General features: G+C 39.0%; 1 protein-coding gene across 1 annotated transcript; it reads left to right on the top strand.

Moving 5' to 3' along the window:
* Window positions 1-86: 86 nt before the first annotated feature.
* LOC140140295 (arylsulfatase I-like) lies at window positions 87-16,235 on the top strand. The gene is made up of 5 exons (XM_072162077.1): window positions 87-282; window positions 4,252-4,465; window positions 6,546-6,792; window positions 9,035-9,171; window positions 15,599-16,235. The coding sequence occupies exons 1-5, from the start codon at window positions 148-150 to the stop codon at window positions 15,967-15,969; spliced, it is 1,104 nt and encodes a 367-aa protein (XP_072018178.1). The 5' UTR covers window positions 87-147; the 3' UTR covers window positions 15,970-16,235.
* The last annotated feature ends 7,242 nt before the right edge of the window (window positions 16,236-23,477 follow it).

Below are 23,477 nucleotides of genomic sequence, written 5' to 3' on the forward strand. Positions count from 1 at the left end.
AATTTCGGGTGTTTCTCCTATACTTTGGTTCCCCTCATTCAACTAGTATCTTTCCCTTACTCCTTTCGCTTCTAATGTACAGGTTTTCGTAACGGTGCACAGGATTATTATGCACATCGCCACGGTAACCCTAGAGTCGCAAGAGACATGGGAGTTGACTACTTTGAGGGATTTGATTTTTGGGAGAATGAGACGGTTGCTGAGAGTTACACTGGCCAATATGCGACACATATTTATGTAAAGCGGGCAGAAGAAATCATAGCATATCATGCTCAAAATAGGGTGAGAGATAGACTGGGAGTAAACCCAGGAGTAAGCATTGGACTATTCCAGAAAATTTCCACAAAGATGACAAAGTTAAATTTAAAACAAAATGTGGGATTTCCCATGAATGATTTTGCAAAATTATATGCAATTTCCTGCACCACCCATAAGGCTGAGTTCACATAGAAGTATACGGTATACGGTATTCGCTATACGAAATACGCTCATTCGATCAGGCTGAGTTCATATATGAGTATACTATGTGAACTCAGCCTGATCGAATGAGCGTATTCATTTCGTATAGCGAACAACAGTATGTCAGTTTACCCATTTTCTTCGTCTTATCAAATGCTTGTAACTTTACTTCTTGAGGTCACATTGCATTCAATGAGGTGTCACAATGTGCAGAATTAGATAGTGCATCTATTAAAAAAATGAATTTACCCACATATGGTTTAGGTTTTTAAAATTTGGACGGTATACGCTGCACTAAAATCGAACTCGCGCGATTCCCACTATACTATACTAAACGCAGGTATACGGCCTTTTCGAATAGCTCTTATGTGACCCGGTACTATGAAATTACCTTGCTCGATTTAAGCTATACGCGTCCACCTGCAAAACGTGCATCGTATACCCGAATAGTATACTTCTATGCGATCGTAGCCTTATGTGACCCGGTACTATGAAATTGCCTTGCTCGATTTAAGCTATACGCGTGAACCTGCAAAACGTGCACCGTATACCCGAATAGTATACTTCTATGTGAACGCAGCCTAACATAACAATGGGATTTCCCAGCCAAATGTTTAGAGTGTACATTTGGGAATTGGGATTTACATGCATTTACACCAACAAGTGATCGGAATGCCCAATTTTTTACATTCCGATGTGCATCTGGACAAGAAATGGGATGTTCTTTCGACAATTAGCTACAATTCATGATAGGAATTCCCAAGCAATATTGATGGGAAAAGCTGTGGGAAATCCAATTGTCATCTTTGGGGGGGGGGGGGATGTCTGGAATAGCCCATTACTGGCTTTGCATCATCTCAGGACTAAAACAACTTGTTTAGGTTACATTAGGCCTACAGATGCCCCCAAAATACATTCAAGATGTTCTCAAAATTAATGATCAAAGGTCAACACAGAGGTCAAACGTCAAACGTGCTCAATTAGATTTCACCATCAAGTATATATAGACCCTATGCAATAAACCAACCGGAACGGTATAACAATTGAAATGGCAGACATGTTGGAGGACAGTTCTAAGATAGCTTAAGATGACAGAGGAACAGGTCTCTAGATCGATTCCACAACCATTCATACCTATTCTCTGTTTTATTGTATTATCATGCGAATTGCCCTGTGGTACCTTACGGAGGACAGAACTTTATTTAAATGAGGATGACTCTGTCATGAGTGACGTAGTATTGCATACCCTCTATATCACAGTAGTATAGATGAGTTGACCTTAATGTTTATCAACACAGGCAGGGGACGGATGTATCGATATGCTTGAGTGAACCCCATGCAACCAATGTACTGTTCAATAGCCTCATTGTGATGTGGCGGGAGTTTTAAAAACACGAGCCCTAAACAAAATATGATGCGCGTGCATACTGCCAGGCAAAAAACAAAGGAACTTTGTAATGATGCGTGCGCATACTGCCAGGCATTGACGTCAGAAGTCAACTCATCTATACACCAAAAAAAATATTTAAATTTTTCATTTTTTTGTGGCACACCATGTATTAGAAAAAATAACATGAATAAGTCATCATGTTGATACTTCGTAGGCAGGCCCGGATGTAGATTTACCATATTACCATATAGCATCTGATGGACCCATATTCAACTAAATAAGGTTGCATCCCCTTTTCGCCAATACAGTGTTGATCAATGCCATGTCGGCAGCAGATCAGTAAGACCCCTCAACACTGATTGATGGGGGAGGGCATAAATTGTGCCGAGAGCGAGCCCCGGGGAGCGAGCAACGTCCATCATACACATCAGTGTGTAGATCTACGACTGCCGCAAGTGAAGTCTTCTTGCTGCAATGTTTGGCACATGTTAGGATTTCGACGTTATATCAACATTGATAAAACGTCTATAAGTTTCAACCCAACCAAATTTTAATCCCAAAATATGCCACCTTTAAAGGGCAGGTCTATAGCCAAAACAAGTTTATCTCTATTCGAAGAGAATAGACACTTGTTGCAATTTTTTTGTACGTATTTCTCCTGAAAAAGGAGAAATTGTGTGGGTGAAGTTCAGCCTCGTATGTGTTCTTCCCCCGTTTGAAGCGTACGTGTTCTCCCCCGTGTGACTGATGACGTAGGTAAATGAAGCGGACACTTTATCGTGCTCTCATCATACAATCACAATCACTTTGACAAGTTTGACATTAGCAACAATGAGTTGTACTATCACTTACCATAACAATGCTGCATAACAACATGCACGCTATTGTTCTCTTTCGGGAACAAAGCCCACAGAGTAATTGTTGCTATGCGTTTGCTTTGTTATATTTCATCCAACTGAAACTATAGCATTGCAATGAGTTTGTGGACTAACACGGTTTATATGCTGGTCTCAGATGAAATTCTAAGCTCAAATTATGTATTTATTTTAGGCCAAATATTTCTCATGATATTGATATACATATGAATTGTAATATCACAATTGTCTAATATATAAAAAAGAACCGGCTGATTTTATCCATATGTTTAAAAACCATGAAATTTGTAATACTTAATTTGGAATTTTTTTCTGTGAACAGCAACAGTATACGTTCTGTCCATTGAGAGCGTTTATAGTCCCTTTTCTCACAGCGGGCATATCTCATTTCATGACGTCACCGGTTTTCCAGGCCAAATCTGTCTCGTTCGAAGGAACTCACCGCTTAAGTTGGTTTTTGCGGAATATCAATTTTAAACGTCTTATTTTCTCAAAAAGGAGCCATTTTCATTGTCCTCATAATATTAGCTTGCCAATGATATGATGTTGTTTTTGCTATAGACCTGCCCTTTAAGCTACAATCATAGAATTTAGTGTTGGGACAGTTTAGGACCATGCACTTAAATGGATCCCCCTTCCCCCGTAACAATGTTGATCGGGGTCTTATCATCAGGCTCCGTGTTGGACTCTGCAACATTGATTGGCGGGGGAAGGGGAGGGATATAGCTTATAGGAGGGTTGAAACTACACGTAGAATATTATTTGAAAAACGTCCATCAAAATTTACGTGACTGGGGATGGAAACAAGGAGCGTAGCTTTATTTATTTGTTGCGGTACAAATGACATCAAATAGTGTATTTACAGCAAAGTATAATTGCCAACAAATTAATGTTTACACCAACAACAATAGCTTTGTTTATACATATACCCATAAGGGACCCAGTATTTAAGTCCCAATTTCCGTACCGTACCCATGGATCGTACCCGTACCCATACTGGGACCCGTACCCGTACTCGAGTCCCAATTTCCGTACCCATACCCGTACCCATGGCGCCGTACCCGTACCCGGGACCCGTACCCCTCCTCACACCCGATTTTGGGTTCGGGCCCGTACCCATCATGACCCATACTCATGGCTATGGTCCCGTACCCGTACCCATACCCATTGCCTGGGCCCGTACCCGTACCCATGGGTTGGGACCCATACGCGTACCCGTATACTCATGGCTTGGGACCGGCGTACCGTACTCATGACGGGTCCCACTCCCACACTACAAGTCTGATTTCAATCTAGAGGTTGGTTAAAATCAGGTTGAAATTTCGACGTCGAAGTATCAACGTTGATCTCTATTTTCAAATACAATGTGATTTCAACCTAATTTCAACGTCGAAATTTTGACGTTGTATCAACGGATACAACGTCAGGTACAGGTGTGCCCACTGGCCACAAATGTGTTATGGCAAGAATAAATTGCCAGAAAAATCATCGTACGGTATTGCACTATAACCTTGTTGTTCTTTTCAGAAACCGTTTTTCTTGTTTTTATCGCTATCTGCTGTCCACATGCCTGCTCAAGTACCAGAAAATTATATGCACCAGTATGAAGGAAACATCGCAGACCCGTTGAGGAAGATTTACGCGGGAATGACTTCATGTATGGATGAAGGAATTAAAAACGTCACAGACACATTGCAACGTTTGGATGTCTGGAAGGACACTGTTGTTGTCTTTTCTTCAGGTAATAGTGAGATCTAAGTATGACACGATTCATGTCTAAGATTTGTGACGACCTCGTGAAGATATCTGAACCGACTAGATGACAAAGACACAGCCAGTTCCGATCAGAGTAGGCCTACAATGGTGCCTTTCACTAGGATCCACAACATGTTCATCTATCAGGGCACAGTTCTTTAACCTCAATACATTTGTACATTCATTGAGTGACCTTACAAAATTTGGGTACAAAAACTCATACTTCGCAACTTGAGGGCAAATTTTCACTATGATTGTTTAATTGAGGTTAATGAACTTTGCCATTGGGATGAGGCCATTGTGGTCCATAGTGTTAGAAAAATATTGATGTGCATTGGGAGGAAAATATGAAGAGAAAACAAATTTTTCCGCGATCATGCTCAATTCTATTTATATAGGGCCTACATCGTTTATCGGAAGTATTTTTTGTCATGTGATGGGGATATATTTTCTTTCATAAGCTTTCAGCCGGCCCTCACCCAGAGTTTTTCGGAACTAGAGATAGATGCCGTTGGTGGCGTCTGACCAGATGAAGGGGGCTATACCCGGCTACCTGTACATGTATAGACCCGTGACGTCACGCAGACGTCACGGGTATATTAGATATGTCGATTAAATGCACTTTTTTGGCCCAGATCTATGCTGTTTCGTATATTTATCAGCGTTTCCAACCCTTTTGAAACCATTCTAAGGCATTCCATGCGCTACAATGTCATTGTGGCTACATCATAGATATCTCGGGCATCTCAGAGCATTACCTGGTTTTTCCATATGAAAGTAATTACCCAGCAAACACAAAACGTTTTCGACATCATTCGCAAAAGGTTATAAAAGGTTGTCAGAAAACGTTTAAATGTCGGGTTATATAAAGGGTATATTAAGGGTATAAAACGTTTTAATAACATTAAAAAACATTTTTTGATAATTACTGCCCAGCAAAAACAAAATGTTTTACAAAAAACGTTTAAATGTCGGGTTATATTAATGGTATAAACGTTTTAATAACATTCCAAAAACATTTTTGAAAACTTGATACAAAACATTCTAAACAGAATGTTATTTGGGGGTTGAAAAAATATTTTGCGAAAAATGTTTGCCCAAAATATTTGTAATAACGTTTTAAATACGTTTTCATGACCTTTATATAACCCGGCATTTAAATGTTACTAAAACGTTTTGAAAAAAAAAACCATTTTAAGAACATTTCTGTGTTTGCTGGGTGCAAATATTTTAACATGTTATTCAAGTGTTGACAAAATATTGGGCAAAAATTTTTGCAAAAATAGTTTAGAATAAAATTTTGAAAACATTTTAAAAATATTGTTGTAGTGTGTTTTCATAGTGTTGACAAAATATTGGGCAAAAATGTTTGCAAAAATAGTTTAGAATAAAATTTTGAAAACATTTTAAAAATATTGTTGTAGTGTGTTTTCATACAAAACGTTTTAAAACGTTTTCATGACCTTTATATAACCCGACATTTTAATGTTAGTAAAACGTTTTTACCTAAACCAAAAGCCAAAATATAACTTATTCAAAACGTTTTTAAAACGTTTTTGTGTTTGCTGGGTAAGGTGTTCCATCAAAGCTTTCGTCGTGTGCTGCCACCTAGCGGTGGTTCCGGGAACGTTGCGTCTAGTGGTCAAATGGTGCGTTCTTTATCATCTTTGTCCATTTCAGACAGGACCGCGACACTCCGGCACTTGTTGGAAGACAGAGTACAGCAGACAGTACATGTACAATTGTGATTTCCGCATTTATAATTAAGATTACGTCATTGCCAGAGCTTGTTTTATTTATGATTGACAGCGGTGGGCGGACTTATACTCTTTGTTTTGTGAGCGGTACAAAAAATGTGATTCCCTGATAAATTAATAAATTAGAATTCGGACCATCTCTTCCTCAGACCTCTATGTAGGATTCTATGGTGTCTTCTCATTACACGATCGTAGTAAAACTTGGCCGGCGACGACGCTCGCGTATTGCCTGTCTTCAACTGCTGTATAGCAGGGTATAGGCAGTTTGTAAAGAGTGTCTTATCTCATAGTATAAAATCTCTGTTTCAGATAACGGAGGTTCTCCGGAGGGACATGGCAGCAACCTTCCTCTGTTGGGGCATAAAGCGATGTATTTAGAGGGCGGCATACGAGTTGCTGCTTTCGTTAACAGTCCACTACTCTCCAAGCAAGTACAAGGTACCGAATATACAGGATTAATGGGCATTGCTGATTGGCTCCCAACATTCGTAGAAGGAATAGCGGGAGGTTCAAAGGACCATACCATAGACGGTATCAATATGTGGGACTCCATAAGGTAGGGCTATTATAAAGTATTGCATATTTTCATTTGTTAAGGTGGCTATAAATCCTAGAACTCGGATGATACTATACTCGCTTGCCAGTCCTATACGCCGTGCCTATGTATAGATGATACCGTGTAAAACACAGGAAAATAAAAACTGCAAAAATACTCGTATGTCGCGGTCAAGATCTTATCAAGTGGATCAAGAGTTATTAACCCAACAGAAAAAGAATGATGATGATTGCACTCGAAATGAAACGGACGCCTAGTCTTACATGTACAAAATGAATAAAGCGCCTGTTGCAAGCATTTAATGGAGCTTTCGAGTACATTTATGTATAAAAAACAGTGCGGAATCAAAGTGTGCCAAAATTCAAATTTGGTGAATGTGGAATTTCCCATTTTTTCAGTTGTTTGAGAAAGAAAACATCCTAAAGTATATTGTTTGGCCCATATAAGTTTCGATGGATTTCATAGGTGTCGTTCAGTCATGAATTTGACCCAAAAGTGTCATATTTTCCCTTAAAATGGTAAAAGTGTGAATTTTATGTTTTTATCATAAATTTAACCTTATAATTAGAAAACTTCAATGCAATGCTACAGTAAAGTGGATACATATTTTGAAGAAAAGTGAAAATTATAAATTCAAAAGCATGTGTTAAGAACGCTTCGGGTGTTTAAAACCATCAGTCGTATGTTTCATTTAGCAGTGGTGTAGCGTCATAGGGGCACGGTTGCAAAATTTAGAAAATCCCATAGGAAAATTGCCGAAAAATGACTGGTGCCCCCAATCAGACCCGCTGCCCCCCCAATCATGGACGGTACCCCTGCCCCCAATGTGATGACCCAAACTACGCAACTGATGACGACGATGACGACAGAAGGAGTTTGTTTCTTTTAATGATCCTCTTAAATGATTTATTTTACTTGTTTATAAAAGTGATCATGATGATATAGTTTTTCGTCAGCCTGCTACGCTAATTCAATTGCCTAAGTCGTTTTTTGTAATTTTGAGAACAAAATACAAAGTACAAGCATGCATTTAAATTTATTCACCAATCTTTGCTCAAGAACAAATGATAATGATACTGTAGCAGGGGTTCAAAATTATCATAAATTGTCAAAAAAAGGGAGAAGACGAATCGTGTCTGACACCCGCTTAATCGACGTCCTAGTGTCCGCGATGGCGCACTTCGTGTTGCGCAGACCCGGCGAGTTGCGCAGTACGAGAGAAACTGTGGCATTGTTAATGGTGGCGAATTTTGGAAGAATTATCGGAAATTATTTGGAGTATCAAAGAAGAGAGTCGAGTTTGAAACGGGAGGTTTCCAGCTTCAGACTTCATTCGTTCGAGCTTTTCGAGTTCTTTCATTTAAACTTCGAGGTCAACAGTTCAAATTCGTCTGACACAAGCTGTGGTCCGTTATCAGACACAATCAGTTTCAAACTTAGAATGAAGTGAATTGCGATCCAAGCTTCAACTCTCAACTTAGGAGATTCTCAAAACGAGGTTCAACTTTTGCATTTCGGACCTTATACGGTTTCGTTTTTCGAGTCTCATTCAAAGTAGCATTTGCATCTCAAAATCCAAAGTTGTAGCCCTTATGTCAGATTGGGCGATTTGATAATTGCCAATCAGCAGTAAAAAAAAGTCTGATAATTCAAGGACTCGGGTGAATTTTAGCTGCTCCAAAATTCCCTTAAATACATGGAGTTGGTTTTGGAACCCGCCAACCCTATTGGTTTAGAGTACTGGTGGTGAGATGATTGTCTGGAGATTTTGTAGGGAGCAGGGCGGAGTGATTGTCAGCCTATGTATAAGTTATGTTAACGACCTTGAGGTACCATAAGAAAATAAAACAATATTCAGAAGAGAACATTTTGGTGTCATCGCAGCTTCCCTTTTCGGTGGTCCATCATAACTTCTCAAGTGCTCCGCCGGATTCTGGCTCTTGCCAACCCACCCTCTAAAACCACTTGCTAGCCGCATAACATCAGACCTAGTCGCTCGGTCCCGTCACAAAGGGAATAATCAGAAATAATTAGGGTGATTACGTAACTGATGCATGCTTGAACCACATCTGGTTCTTTGTTCTCAAAATTACAAACAATTACAATTAGCGTAGCAGGCTGACGTTATGACATTTAAAACAAAAAGGTTGTCCCTGTCCACCCGCTCCAATCCTTTTTTGGCGTTGTTATCATATTGGAGTAAAAAAGGTGCTCATATGTAGGCCTATTATTGTATTTACAGATATGGAATACCTTTTCCAAGGAAGGAGTATGTACATGCCGTAGGGGGAAACTGTGATTGGAATCAGGGCGATGAACCTCTTACAATGTATGGAACAATAAGAGTCGGTGATTGGAAACTACGTATAGGCGCTGCAGGTAAGCGTCACACCAGGTCCCCCACAGTAAAAATCGGATCAGCCACATTTTCACGCTACAGAGCCTGAAAAATAAGATCCCGCGAATCACAAATTGACACACGTATGGGAGCTGCCATGGGGTGCTAACGGCAACGCGGGCGTCGCCGGGGTGCTAACGAACGCGTCGCCAGCACAAGCGTCCTACGCGATCAATAACGCGTATAGGGCGCATTCAAGCGCGCCGTACGCGACCGGTAGTTCATGATACGGGATGACAGGGTCAATGGCCGCTTCCACGCAGTAACATACTTCTGAACTTGCTATCAGGGTCCTGGTCACACGCCACCAAAAACACCTCCATGTAATAGTGTACAAATCGGAAATCAAAAACGGCTTTTGCTTCTAACAGGAGAAAAAAGACGGATTTGGTGGTTGCTCCGTGTTCAGTATAATGACTAGAAGAAATAATATGTTGCCTGTCAATTTCCGAGACCTTCCCGAATTAGGGACAAATCGTTTTCGACTGTATATTCAGTCGGGTGATTTTTCAATCAAAAGGAGTGATTCTCAATCTTTTACAATCTTTTAGTGATTGAAGTTAGGGGCAAATCTATTTCGATTGAATTTTCAGTAGAAAGGATTGAAATGAAATCAGTCTACTAATGACTAAGAGAGTTAGAGTGAAAACAAAAAACATTTCGATCTATTTTTCAATCTATTTAGATTGATTCCTAAATATACATTTCATCTTGTCAAAACCAATTATGTTTACTGACCTGACAGTTTCGACCATCTTGGGCGATGGCCATCTTCAGAGTGATGTTTTTTATCCAACTTCTGTACACCAGCAGAGATGGTCGAAATTGTCAGGTCAGTAAACATAATTGGTTTTGACAAGATGAAATGTATATTTATGAGTTCCTACAAACCTAATGAACTTCTTCAAGCATAGATTGATTCCTATCATCAATCGTTAAAAGATTGACATATTTCAATCGGCCAAATTAAGAGAGCACGTATACAACACGGGGACTTGCTGCTTAGAAGCGCACTCCCTAGACATTCCACAATTACCCTTCGCAGCCAGGATCAGCTCCCGAGTTTCGTACGGGTTATAACGAGACAATTAGCAGTAATTTCCTTGCAGGGGAATTTCAAGCTAACTCAATTTTTACACGAGAGCGTACTAACTTCCCCGGGGTTCGAACCAGTCATAGTCGAACGCCTTATCTATTGAGCTAATATTGACCTCACTATAAATTATGAACTAATTCTTCACCCGGGCTCCTTCACGGCAATCCTCATGCAGCATCGTTGCGATCGACAACTATGAAAAGCTAAGTAATTATATCCTCACATAAATAACATTACGTTTCACTACCTGGAGAGAATTGATCAAAAATTGAATTCCCTCCTGAGGTTCGTATCTGTCAATGAGTTGACCAGATCACAAGGATGTCATTATAGCTAGAGGCAGTATATAACACAAATGGGTTAATGAGTTACATAAAAATGCCCTTGTGTGGTATTTGGATCCCAGGAAGTGAGTTTTACCTCAGGCAATTTGTGGTTAAAAGTTGATCCCTCACTACAAGAGTTAACCGTCGATTTGGTTTTAAAAAAAGGAGGTGAGACATGATCAAATCTCCCCAGGGAACAAAACGTAATGAGTCATAACGCCTACAGCATTATTTCCCAATTCCATAATTTTATACTTAAGGGAACTGGAATGAGCGTTTTGAGCGTTTCGACAGCATTTTTGTGGGACATGAGAACACATCAGAACTATCGAATTACATTCTGAATACGAAGAATGTCTTTCTGATATCAAATAATTTTCATATTTTGAAAATCACGATGTAATACAAATTTTATGACAAATTATTAAAATTTGACATTTTTCATATTTTTGATATTAACAGTCCTCGAAGTAAATTGTATAAATCTAATGACATATTCTTAAAGTGTATGTAGCTGGGAGGAAAAGCCGATCAATTGAAACATTTTGAATTTTCATATTGAAGATATGGATTTTTTTCCCAAAATGATTTAATTTGTTTGTGTTTTAGGAAAAAGATCCATATCTTCAATACGAAAGGTCAAAATTTTCAATTGATCGTCGGCTTTTCATCCCACCTTTTCATTCCAGAAGAGGTAAGCGTCACACATCACCAAAAACACCTCCATTGAACAGTGTATAAATCGGAAATCAAAAACGGCTTTTACTTCTAACAGGAGAAAAAAAGACGGATTTGGTGGTTGAAATGAGCCATTCTCATGTTTATGCTCCTTGTTCAGTATGCTGACTAGAAGAAATAATATGTTGCCTGTCATTTTCCGAGACCGTCCCGAATAAGGGACAAATCGTTTTAGACTGTATAATAAGTCTGGTGATTTGAATTTTTCAATTTTTTTTTTTCAATCAAAAGGAGTGGTTCTCAATCTTTTACAATCTTTTAGTGATTGAAGTTAGGGGCAAATCTTTTTCAATTGAATTTTTCCAGTTGAAAAAGTTTGAAAATGTTCATTCTAAAACAGTTTGAAATCTCATTCCAAACATATGAAACACATGCCATTTGGCAGTACACTAGGAGTAACACTTGATTAGATAGTGAAATCAGTCTACTAAGAGACTTAGAGTGAAAACTAAAAACATTTCAATCTACCAAGATGGTCGAAACTGTCAGGTCAGTAAACATAATTGGTTTTGACAAGATGAAATGTATATAGGGGTGGGTGTAATATAGTCTTAACCCTCCCCTTTTGTTCGGTGCACTTGTTACTGGTTTCGAATCAATTGCAGCTAAAACATATAGATTGGACAACTATAGGGTCCGCAACTTATAAGTTCCCCCTAATGCTTTTTGAAACAAATCAAAAATTATTTAAGAGAGGGGGAATGGGCAGACGCCAAGACTCCAATAATTTTGTCCCAAAAATTTTTTGGTCATCATTACGTTTTGTTACCTGGAGAGGTTTGATCATTTCTCACCTCCTTTTTCAACCAAATCGACGGTAATAACTCTTGTAGTGAGGGATCAAGATTTAACCACAAATTGCCTCAGGCAAAACTCACTTCCTGGGAACTAAATACCACACACGGTCATTTTTATGTAACTCATTGACCATTTGTGTTATATATACTGCCAATAGCTATATGATATCCTTGTGATCGGGTCAAATCATTGACATGTACCAACCTCAGGAGGGAATTCAATTTTTGATCAATTCTCTCCAGGTAGTGAAACGCAATGATATATTGATGAAAGAAATTGTAAGCTATCGGGTCAACCAGATAACATTGGAAATTTCCTCCCCAAAATGCCAATTTCATCTCTTTCAATTGCACTAACGCGTTTTGGATCGAATGGCTTGCCATACTTGAAAGTTTGTGAATTTTTGATTGACAGCATAATATTTAAATATTTAGTTTCATTAACAGTAAAGTCTAATTTAAAAGACTAGCGCACATGACTTTACTGCTTTTCCCGGCTGCTTTTAAAGCTTTCTTTATAATATGGACGGTTTTCCATTGTGCAACGTGACATCTCACCATCTGATCGGCACATTGATCATGAATTTGCTCTGTGAATTTTGTAAACAATCCAACAGCTGTTTCCCACTTCTGGGTCAATCAGCATAAAATTCATAAATAAGTCAGCTCCGCCCACCTCATTCCAGTAATTCAATTTTACATGTCCACTCGTATGGACGTAAGCTATAGATAATCGTCAATCACAGGACGGCTATAAACTAGCGTACACGAGACTAATTTTATAACCAAATTGGGGACGGTATATCGATATAGAAGAAGATAGAAGAAGAAATATGATTGGTGGAATATTTCATCAATTAACCAAATTGACCAATAGAGAAGCAAGTCTCATCGAATCTGGCCTTGCATGAAAAATGGATAATGGCGTCATGCTCAAAACATATGTGGTCAGTGTCGACAAGGATTAGCCTCCAAATAAGGCAAAAGGCAAAGTCAAATCATAAAATGAAATAATCGCAAGATTCCTTGTTTCATGCAGTAACAGCAGGGTAAGTAAGAAACCGCGAATAAACAAATTGGCCTCAGAAATCGATGTTTTAATCCAATAAGTACAATCTCGGGTTTTTCGAAATATGATGTTATAGCCTGTACTCGGTTGTTTTATCACTTGCAAACTTCGATAACGACCAAAGTGCACTCGGAGAGTGATTTAAAATAAATGCGGATGTAGTCAGCATAATGTTTTCAAGAATTTCCGACGGTCAAACCGAAATTTTGATCATGCCATTGTGAAAAATAATTCTTAATTCAAGTACATGTGTAAAACCGTCAGAAAACAGTGAAATGGGAAGACAAATCAAAGTGTAACAGTAAATTGGGAAACTCACAGCTGCTAAAACCATACTGAAATTTTGTGTATATGTATGTATAACAAATGTCCAAAAGCGATTGTGTCTGACATTTCTCTTGTTTGAAAAATGTGCAAAAAACCGATTTGTCACTAATTTGCCCCAAAAATCTTACCAGATACAAAAGTTAGTAAAAAAAGAGTACACATGTCATGTACTGACCCATGGCACTTCTCACACTAAATAGTAGGTGTAGGTCATGTTTACTTTTCAACAGGGGCTACCCTACAGAATGTCGCTACCCCAGCCCTTAACGAACTGTACAATTGTAAAAAGGTATGAGTAACCTTATTTGTTTTACAAATCTGGACCAAATTTTAGTGTCATACATCATTGCGTTCGGTCACAATGGTGCATTATGTAAAAAAGAGGCAGTTTTAAAAGTTGCACCTGAGTCCATAGGAGTCAAATTTCAAACAATATAGTATGTCAGGCCTGTTCATGTGTTTGTAATGGAAATAAAACTTAACGTTTAAGATGTTCAGTAGGAAATGTGTCATCCTACTGTTAACAAGTGCATTACAACGTCGGCGCATGCTGTTTATGAAAGTCCGGATCCGTTGCTTGTTTCAGCCAGATTTACTATTAACATCTTATGACGAACAGGCGTGACACGTCAACGACGTGCTCTCGGCTGGTTTTTCACTTCTCCTGTCACCTGAAATTTTGTTGTCAATTTTCGCCTTAGGAGCAACTCCCATGCGACGAGCAAATTCTTTCACTGTTACATTTTCATCCAGCAAACCTATTGCTCGACCGCAAAGGAAATCGGGCAAACGCGGCATTATTAAAATGTGACTTTTTACATGTGATGAACTACTGGCGATGTAAGGTCTTTTCTCACTGCAGTACAATCCCGCCCAATTCAGCCATTTATCATTAAAAAAGAAAAGATTTAAACACCTGCTTTGCTTTTGAAAATGAAGAATATCAAAAATTAAGTTTTCTTTAACAAACACATGGGTATTCCTGGCCTACTGTATTGTAACTTAGATGCAAATTTCAACACTGTTAAAACGGTCTCTTTTTTTTTTACATAATAACCCATTATGACTGAACGCAATGACGTATGACGCTATAATTTGGTCCACATGTGTAAAACAAATAAAGGCAAATATTTTTCGATTTATGTAAAAAAGTATTTAGGGGGAACTTATAAGTTGCGGACCCTATACTTAATCCATTTTTATAAAAAGTAATCATTATATTGTACTTATTAAAATAATGTGTAATTATTGCACCAATATGAACTTACTGGCGTGATTACAGCTGTGTTATGTTCCCTGTTTTGTGAAATGTGAGTTAGCACTATTATTGCAACCGACTTTAAACCTGGGCTCCTAGATTATCTTTGAACAACAATTTTAATCTAGAATCATTGAGAACGTCTGTCTTACATCAACAACGACTAGATTCGATATTTTTTTCAAAGAAATATCCATCTCATAAGTAGTTCTAGAACTAGTGTGGAATTCTTTGGGCAAAAAGTCCTAACTCACAAATTTACAAATGACCGGTTTGTGTGTAAAAATTGTACGAATGATTTCACAAAACAGTTAGTCTGTTGAAGAACTCCTATACTTTATGCTTGTATACTTTACTTATGGAAATTCTCATGTACTTGGTCAAAAAACAACTAATCGCGAAACCAGTAACATGTGTTTTCATAATGAACCTCTTCAAGCATAGATTGATTCCTATCATCATGATCATCAATCGTTAAAAGATTGACATATTTCAATCAGCCAAGTTAAGAGAGCACGTATACAACACGGGGACTTGCTGCTTAGAAGCGCACTCCCTAGACATTCCACAATTACCCTTCGCAGCCAGGATCAGCTCACGAGTTTCGTACGAGTTATAACGAGACAATTAGCAGTAATTTCCTTGCAGGGGAATTTCAAGCTAACTCAATTTTTACACGAGAGCGTACTAACTTCCCCCGGGGTTCGAACCAGTCATAGCCTTATCTATTGAGCTAATATTGACCTCACTATAAATTATGAACTAAATTTACTAAATTTTTCCCTCACCTCCTATAGGTCAGCGAGCGTTTGTCGAGAAAACTACCAAGCAGCAATGTTCAGAATCCTCATCGAGACTTCATAACATGCGACTGGATCCTTACGAGACGAGCAATCAATATCACAAAGAACGTAAAATATACAAAACGCTTCTTAAAAGATTGAAATATCATTGTCGACGGAAAGTACAATATTTACTACAAATTGAGCGAAAAGAGGCCAACCCACGATTACGGCAAGGTGTGTATACTCCTTGGTTAGATGACTGGGACGAATTAGAGTGGCATCCAACCAATGAAGACGTCGAGATTTTTAATGCCCGTTATATTACACGGGAGAGATTTTGCGACACCACAAGACAGACTGAAAATAATAGCACGTCGACATGATGATATAAAACCAGGAAAATGTAAAAACTACAGAAAGTTGAACGAGAACTATTAACGATCATGTAAATACGAGGAAAAATGTGTCATGTATTTTAATCAATTTAAAGACCAGTTTTATAAGACTGGTGTCTTTGTTCAAAAATGCCTGTTTACATTGTACTGCATTTGTTGCCCATTTTTTACAACTTGAAGCGATTTTTGTAAAATGTTGCACGACTTTGTGCCTTTCTTCTATAGCTGTGGCAGGTGGCGTGGGGGCGAACTTCGCCAGCTTTCTTGTGTGTGTGTGGGGGTGTGGGTGGGGGTGTGTGGGGGGTTGATGGAAATAAAAAAAAATCGGGGAAAGACTAATAAAATTACCCGATTGCATAATTTTGACCGGATATACCGTTTTTTAGAGAGACTGTACATGTAAAGTCTTCGAACTTCTCATTAAGGTATTTATTGGAACAATGTGCGGTATTGGTGTTTCACACTATTTTGGCCCATTATCGGTTGGATTTTGGTGGAAAACGAGTTCCTTGGCACCCTTTTTTTCCCTTTTCCTTTCGAGTTTATCTTTCATTTTTTGTCAGGGCACTCTTCTCTTTCACGTTTTGTCAGGGGCACCCCCCACTGGCTACGTTAATGGGCTTGGCCTGACAAAGACAAGAAACTAGCTTTTCCTAGTCTGATATGCACACATGAATACAACCAGGAAATTTCCTGAAGATTTACATCCCTGAATGACTCCATCGGTTTCACCAAAGGTTTGGTGGCTCCGAAAAGAGCCATTCACTGAAGACTGCTCCTTTTCAACAGAGAACAAGCAGACCTTGCCTATCTGCTAATGTTAAGGTTTGGTGGCTCTGAAAAGAGCTGTTCAGTTTTCAGATTTGTAACAGATAGGTGAGGTCTGCTTGTCCTCTGTTGACAAGGGACAGTCTTCAATGAACGACTATTTTCAGAGCCACCACCAAACCCTTTACATTAGCAGATAGGCGAGGTCTGCTTGTTCTCTACTGACAAGAGGCAGTCTTCAGTGAATGTCTCTTTTCAGAGCCACCAAACCTTTTACATTAGCAGATAGGCGAGGTCTGCCTGTTCTCTGTTGACAACGGACAGTCTTCAGTGAACGGCTCTTGTCGGTGAAGGGCTCTTTTTAGAGCCGCCAGTAGACAAGGGGTGGCCTACATGTCTCATTAGGTACTTTGTCATGAAGAAGTCAGAGGTACTCCTGACGAAAGCTTGACAGTTCTAAACTTGTCAGACGGCGAACCCGCTAAAAACTCACCAATATATACTTAGTTGACCTCAAATAAACTTTTTAAACAGAATTGTGATCGACAATCTGAAAATCTATACTCAGTTCATCTCGGATGGCCTTGACCTGACCATCAACATTTTCGCGCTTACACCCATCATGTCCATAATAATATAACTCCTACAACTTCCAGTCAACTCTCTCATTCATAACTCTAAACTTATGTCCTTTTTGCCTTTTCTGTCTTTTACCATTTACCAATATTTAGTACACTACAGTTTCTTAATTAAATGGCTAAAATTGGGACACAAATGGCTCCTGCAATGCAATCCCTTAAAAGCATGGCATTTTAGTTCAAATATTCGCAATGTATATATAGTTTACTGTTAGTTACATGCATATTATAATCAAAAAGACTAATTACTCAATCCAATCGTGTATTTTCTAAATGTATTGATTGTTTAGACTATTTATTAATACTTCTGCGAAGTTATTGTGGAAAGGTAGAATATAATGTCAAATATTATATGTCATAAAAACTTCATTTGTAAACAGATTTCCATCGTTGACAGCATTTTCCTTAGTTTTCATCCATAAATAATCACAGAGTATTATCTGTTTACCAAATAAGTGTTTAGTATGCTCAGATTCAATAAGTCATGCACATATCAGTAGCTATCACGACGGAAATCGGCTGTGAAGGAGACTACATGCACAAGATAACTTATAATAAAATCTGTTTTTGAGTATAATAGGAAAAAACTCAGATACCAGGGATGGCCACTAAGGTCCAATTTTTTGAAGCTTGGCTAGTAGTCAGGCTTCCTAAGCCAGCATGCTAACCTTACCACTGTGGATCCATTTATTGATTTATATTTCTAGGTGATGTATGATGTGAATTTGTAAGCACTGGTAGAGGACTAAGGGGGATTCTCGGGGACTTTCGGAATTTGATTCTGTACATATTCCTGGACCTATCCTGAAAAAATCAGCTTGTTATGAGAAATGTTAACCTTTAAATGACATATGTGACCCCTCGGCACAACTGAGCCCTGAAGTCGCCAATCATCATTTTTGAGATATTCAACCACAATATTCTGCTTGAAATTAGCTTTAAAATGATGTATATCGTGTCTTTAGTACTTGACATTTAAGTAGTGAAAAATCAATAAAACAGTCAATAAATCCTTTGTTTCCTATTGTTTATTGTTAAGTTCGATGGAGCATATCTCAATAGTGGCACTGGCGACATCCGGGCTCAGTTGTGCCGAGGGGTCACATATGAGCTAATACTATTGGACTATATTGGGCTTAAGCCTAATGGCTTAGGAAACCTGACCACATGCCATGCTTTGAAAACCCGGCCCTAAAAATTCATTGCCATTTGGTTGATACGGGAAAAACAATTGGACAAAAGAAAATATCATATTTTCGTCAAAATTTAAGCAATATAAATGTGCTGGGTGTCAATCTGCACTGAAAACGAGTCATACGCCAGATTTAGTTGTTAGTTGATTACAGCAAATTTCATCCACGAATAAAATACCCATCCAGAATATTTCGTATCTGCCTCAAATCTTTAAGTAGACACATCTTGAAGGTCATCACAAGAAAGTCATGCCTATGCAAAATGAAGCGAATTCTATTGCGAACTTGGTAAAATCACTAAAACGTATACTCGTAGCCCAATATCAAAGCACCCAGTTCTGGTTTGTGGTTTCAAAATCTTGCAATTAAACATTGCTTCTTTCAATTTAATATGAGACGCAAAAAGTACAAGTAGTACAAACAATCATTAAATTAACATTCCATGGTAGAGATTGGACCCGAGACAAATTACACCAACATTAACCCTAGAACTACGAAAGGGGGTATCAATGTGACCCCCCTAAGATTATTTATCCGTCACAAAAAAAAAAGACCGCACGCGTTTACGCCCAAACGACCTAAGCTAATCGTAGTTCCATCCTTTGCGCTCACTTTAGTGATAACATTTTACCCACGCACCTTACCCGGGGGTAGGACCGGCCGTCAAAGATGATCATAGAAGAGGGGTTTCTATAGTAAAATCAATGATTTTGATTTCACTCAAGTCAAATTATTGCAAGAGCTACTGACTTTTTACTTGTCAGTTAGGTTGAAATCGCCATTTCCTTTCATATTGAGGAGAAAATGCGTTGAAAATCGTATTTTTGTAGAATTTTTTGCCGAAAATCAATTTTGCCTATACGTTTGTACATAGTCAGAATTCCCCAAATTTGCATCGGCGCCCTCACATTATGACGTCATAGCGACATTATGTGAAGAATGTTTGTACTTATATTGGTATCAGTTGATAAAGGAGACCCATAGCTATACATTGGTACCAAATTTAGCGGTACATAACGTTTATAATTGAAAATTAGAGGGTGGGGTACAACAACCCCACTCCCCTTCGTAGTCCGTGTTACAAAATATGGCTCAGTAGTTCTAGGGTTAAGTGTAAATTCAATGTTAAGCCGCCGTGGTGGAAAAATGCTAGGCATATGATTATATTGACATTTTGTTGAGTTGTAACAGAATAGCAAAGAAGTTGAGTTAAATGGGAACATTATGCCCTGTTCTCATTTTACATATTTCCTCCAATCCACGCGATATGGCTGCAACCATAGAAACAGCAGCTAACAAGGCAAACGAGAGTGTAAAACTACCTGTCTTGTCGAAAAACCAACCTATGGTATGGAATGAATATAAACAAAATCATTATTTTTAAAAACCGTCATTTATTTTAATTAATTTTTCTCATAATATGATTACCCCACGAAAATCCAATATTTTTTGATCTTGGAGACGTTTAAACTTATCATTAGGCGGAGGCGCCGTATTTAGCGTTAGCTTTTGATATTTAATCATTTCCGGGTAAAAAATAAAGAAAATAATTAAATATCAAAAGCTAACGCTAAATACGGTGTCCCGCTTATAGATGTTACCTGATAAAAATCCAGCTAAACCAAGGATCAGGTATATCCACACAACTCCGTTTAGAAAGTCGGCTTCTGACGTCACATATTTATTAGCTATATAGAGTTCAGCTCCTAGAATACCATAACTTATACCAAACAAAACCGCCATCATACTCATTTGTATAAAATCATCGAATTGAGTCGTCAAAGCAAGCGAAATGGCTCCTAACAGAGACGACAAATACATAAGTTGCTTATAAGTCATACATTTTTGTAATAAAGGTAAAACAATCCTCACTGCAGTTAATCCAATTCCGCCACATGTGCTTACGATGGAAGCCTCTCTCAAAGATGCGTCATTGGAAAAAGTGTAGGAAACCATGTATATCAGCCACCCAGTTCCTGTGAAATCGCATACAAAGGTGGGAACTAGGACCTTTGTAATAAATGGTATGTTTGTGAGTAGTGGTGAACTGAACATGAGCCAGGGATGCGCACCGCAGCACCTCTTCGATTTAGGGTGTTCAGCGTAAAAAATGTGTCGCAGCGTGAAAGACGATGTTTGGAGGTCTATAAATGTATAAAGGGAACCCCCTACAACTTTGAAACGTATATATCCTGGGGTACTTTTTTGTGTACAAATCAAACCTGGTATCAGAAAACTTGTAACTCCTTTTCTTTAAAAGATATAGGGCCCTCAAAATGCAACTTCGTCCATCCAGGACCAACTTCGGGGGTCAGAACTCCAAAAGTAAAAAGAATTTTTTGTCCATTTTTATGCTAGTCAGAGCCCTTTGGTAGGACATTACTCTTATCTCATATTGAGCCTATTAGAATACTTATAGCTGAGATATTACCCATGCAAAACTCCAATTGTACATTTTGACCCCCCTGAAAACCAATGTCAGACATTTTGCCCCACCATCAACTTCAGGTATGTTGAAAATATGTTCTTGGACAACATTTCTGAGAGGTAGTGGCTTGGGGTCTTGATGACTTTGCTTTAAAAATCATCAGTTTATGTCTACTCCATACTTCATACATAATTATGAGTCATTCCATGACATATCAACAAGTCAGTGGTCATCCATCCATCCATCCAGATTTTGCTGAAAATCATTTCTAGCATACCTCTATGAGCACATGGAAAAATGAATTCTCAACTCCAAGTGGTTTTGGAGATATGGCTTGTCAAAATTTGACACAGACCCCCACTTTTTGCTCTCTCGAGTTGCATCGTTGAATTAGTCACGTTTTGGGACACTCATATTTTGACTTTGCGAAAAAGATATTAAGCTGAAAAGTATCACCTAGGGTGACTTTTACCCAGAGAAGCAGGATCTTGCCTCAGAAACATTGTATCTTATCTACTGAAGAAGTTATGGGTCTCTCAAAACCTCTTTTCGTTTCGTTTTTGACAAATAAAATTTTGACAAAACAAAACAAGGTTTTGAGAGACCCATAACTTCTTAAGTAGATAAGATACACTGTTTTGGACTCGAGAGAGCAGAAAGTGGGGATCTGGGCCAAAACCGCTTGGAGTTGAGCATAATGTTTTTACATGTGTTCATTTAAGGGGCTGTGCAATAATTATGAGCCCTGGGGGAGGGTAAAATTGGGGGGGGGCAAGAAATTTTGGCGAGACGAAAGGGGGGACAAGCAATTTTGGCAAGCCGAGAGGGGGGGGCAAGTGATTTTGGCACGCATTCACGGGGCCCGTTTTAATCAAATGCTTTAAAAAGGCTTGGGAAAACGGTACGGAAACGCTTAAATATGCAAATTTTCCTGCTCGCTGCGCGCGCAACATACATCTAGACCATTTAAAGTTTGAATTTGGGATCCCAAAATTTCGCATGTTCAAGGGGGGCACAGAATTTTGGCGGGCCGAGAGAGGGGGCAAAGAATTTTGGCGGGCCGAGAGGGGGGGCAAGCGATTTTGGCGGGCCGAGAGGGGGGGGCAAGCGATTTTTGGCGAGCCGTTCGAAATTTTACCCCCGGGGCTGATAATTATTGCACAGCCCTTATGCTCATATAGAGGTATGCTAGAAATGATTTCCAGCTAAATTTGAGTGGATGACCACTGCCCAACCAACCCATTTTGTTGATGTGGCTGGAATGACTCATATGTGAGTAGGCAAACCTAACTGATGTTTTTAAAGCAAAGTCTTCAAGACCCCAAGCCACTCAGAAATGTTGTCCAAGAACATATTTTCAACATACCTGAAGTTGATGGTGGGGCAAAATGTCTGACATTGGTTTTCTTGCTTACTTACTTACTTAATTCGAGTGGTGTCCTCGAACTGTGATGGCTTTCCACAACTTCCTGTCCTCCATTGCTGTCTTGAAGTCTGCTGCCTCCAGTCCAGTGTCATTTTTCAGAATGTCAATGTAGGTCAGAGCAGGTCTTCCAGGTTTCCGCCTCCCATGCTTGGGTGTCCAATGAACCATTTTTGATGCGGGCTCATCACTTCTGGAACAGTGGCCAGCAAACCGGGTTCTTCTTTCCCTGATCTTGTGGCTTAATTTGGGAAGATCTCCATATAAGTCTGCATTTGGCATATGTTCCTTCCAATGCACATTCAGTACAGTTCTCAGCATACGGGTGTAACAGCCATCCAGACCCTTTGCAAGTTTAGGGGTGATGGTCCATGCTTCGCATCCATAAAGCAGCACCGACTCCACTGTTGCAGCAAAAATTCGAAGTTTGAAACTCCTGGTAAGAGTTGACCTCCATATTTTCTTTAGTTTATTGCACGCCCTCCATGCTGCTGCTTTCCGTAACTTTACATCCCTTTCTGTACTTTTCATCCAAGCGCCTAGGTATTTGAAGTCATCTACCTCCTCTAGTTCTACACCCTCATTTGTTGTGATGCTTTCTCTCCTGTTATTGTAGGACATATACTTTGTTTTACTTCCATTCATCTTCAGGCCCACTTTAGCAGCTGAAGTCTCAACTCTATGAAGCAGTTTTTGTGCTTGGTGTATTTCCTCAGACAACAGTGCAATATCGTCAGCAAAATCAAAGTCTGTCACCACGACTGGACCAACTCTCCTACTTCGCCTCTTTTCCAGATGGAATCCTAGCTCCTCTTCGTTTCCTTCAATAGCTATTCTCAGTGCAAAGTCGAGGACGATCACAAACAGGTATGGGGCGAGGTATCCCCTGAAGTACTCCTGCTAAGATTTCAAACAAATCTGTCTCGCCATCTGGTGATATTACTTTCGCTTTTGTGTTTTGGTACATTTTGCCAATAGCTTCAACGATGAGTTCCGGAATACCGTAGGCAGGGGGGTAAAAATGTACACAAAATGTACAATTGGAG

This window comes from Amphiura filiformis, chromosome 19 (assembly GCF_039555335.1).
Source record: "Amphiura filiformis chromosome 19, Afil_fr2py, whole genome shotgun sequence".
Classification (NCBI taxonomy): Eukaryota; Metazoa; Echinodermata; class Ophiuroidea; order Amphilepidida; family Amphiuridae; genus Amphiura; species Amphiura filiformis.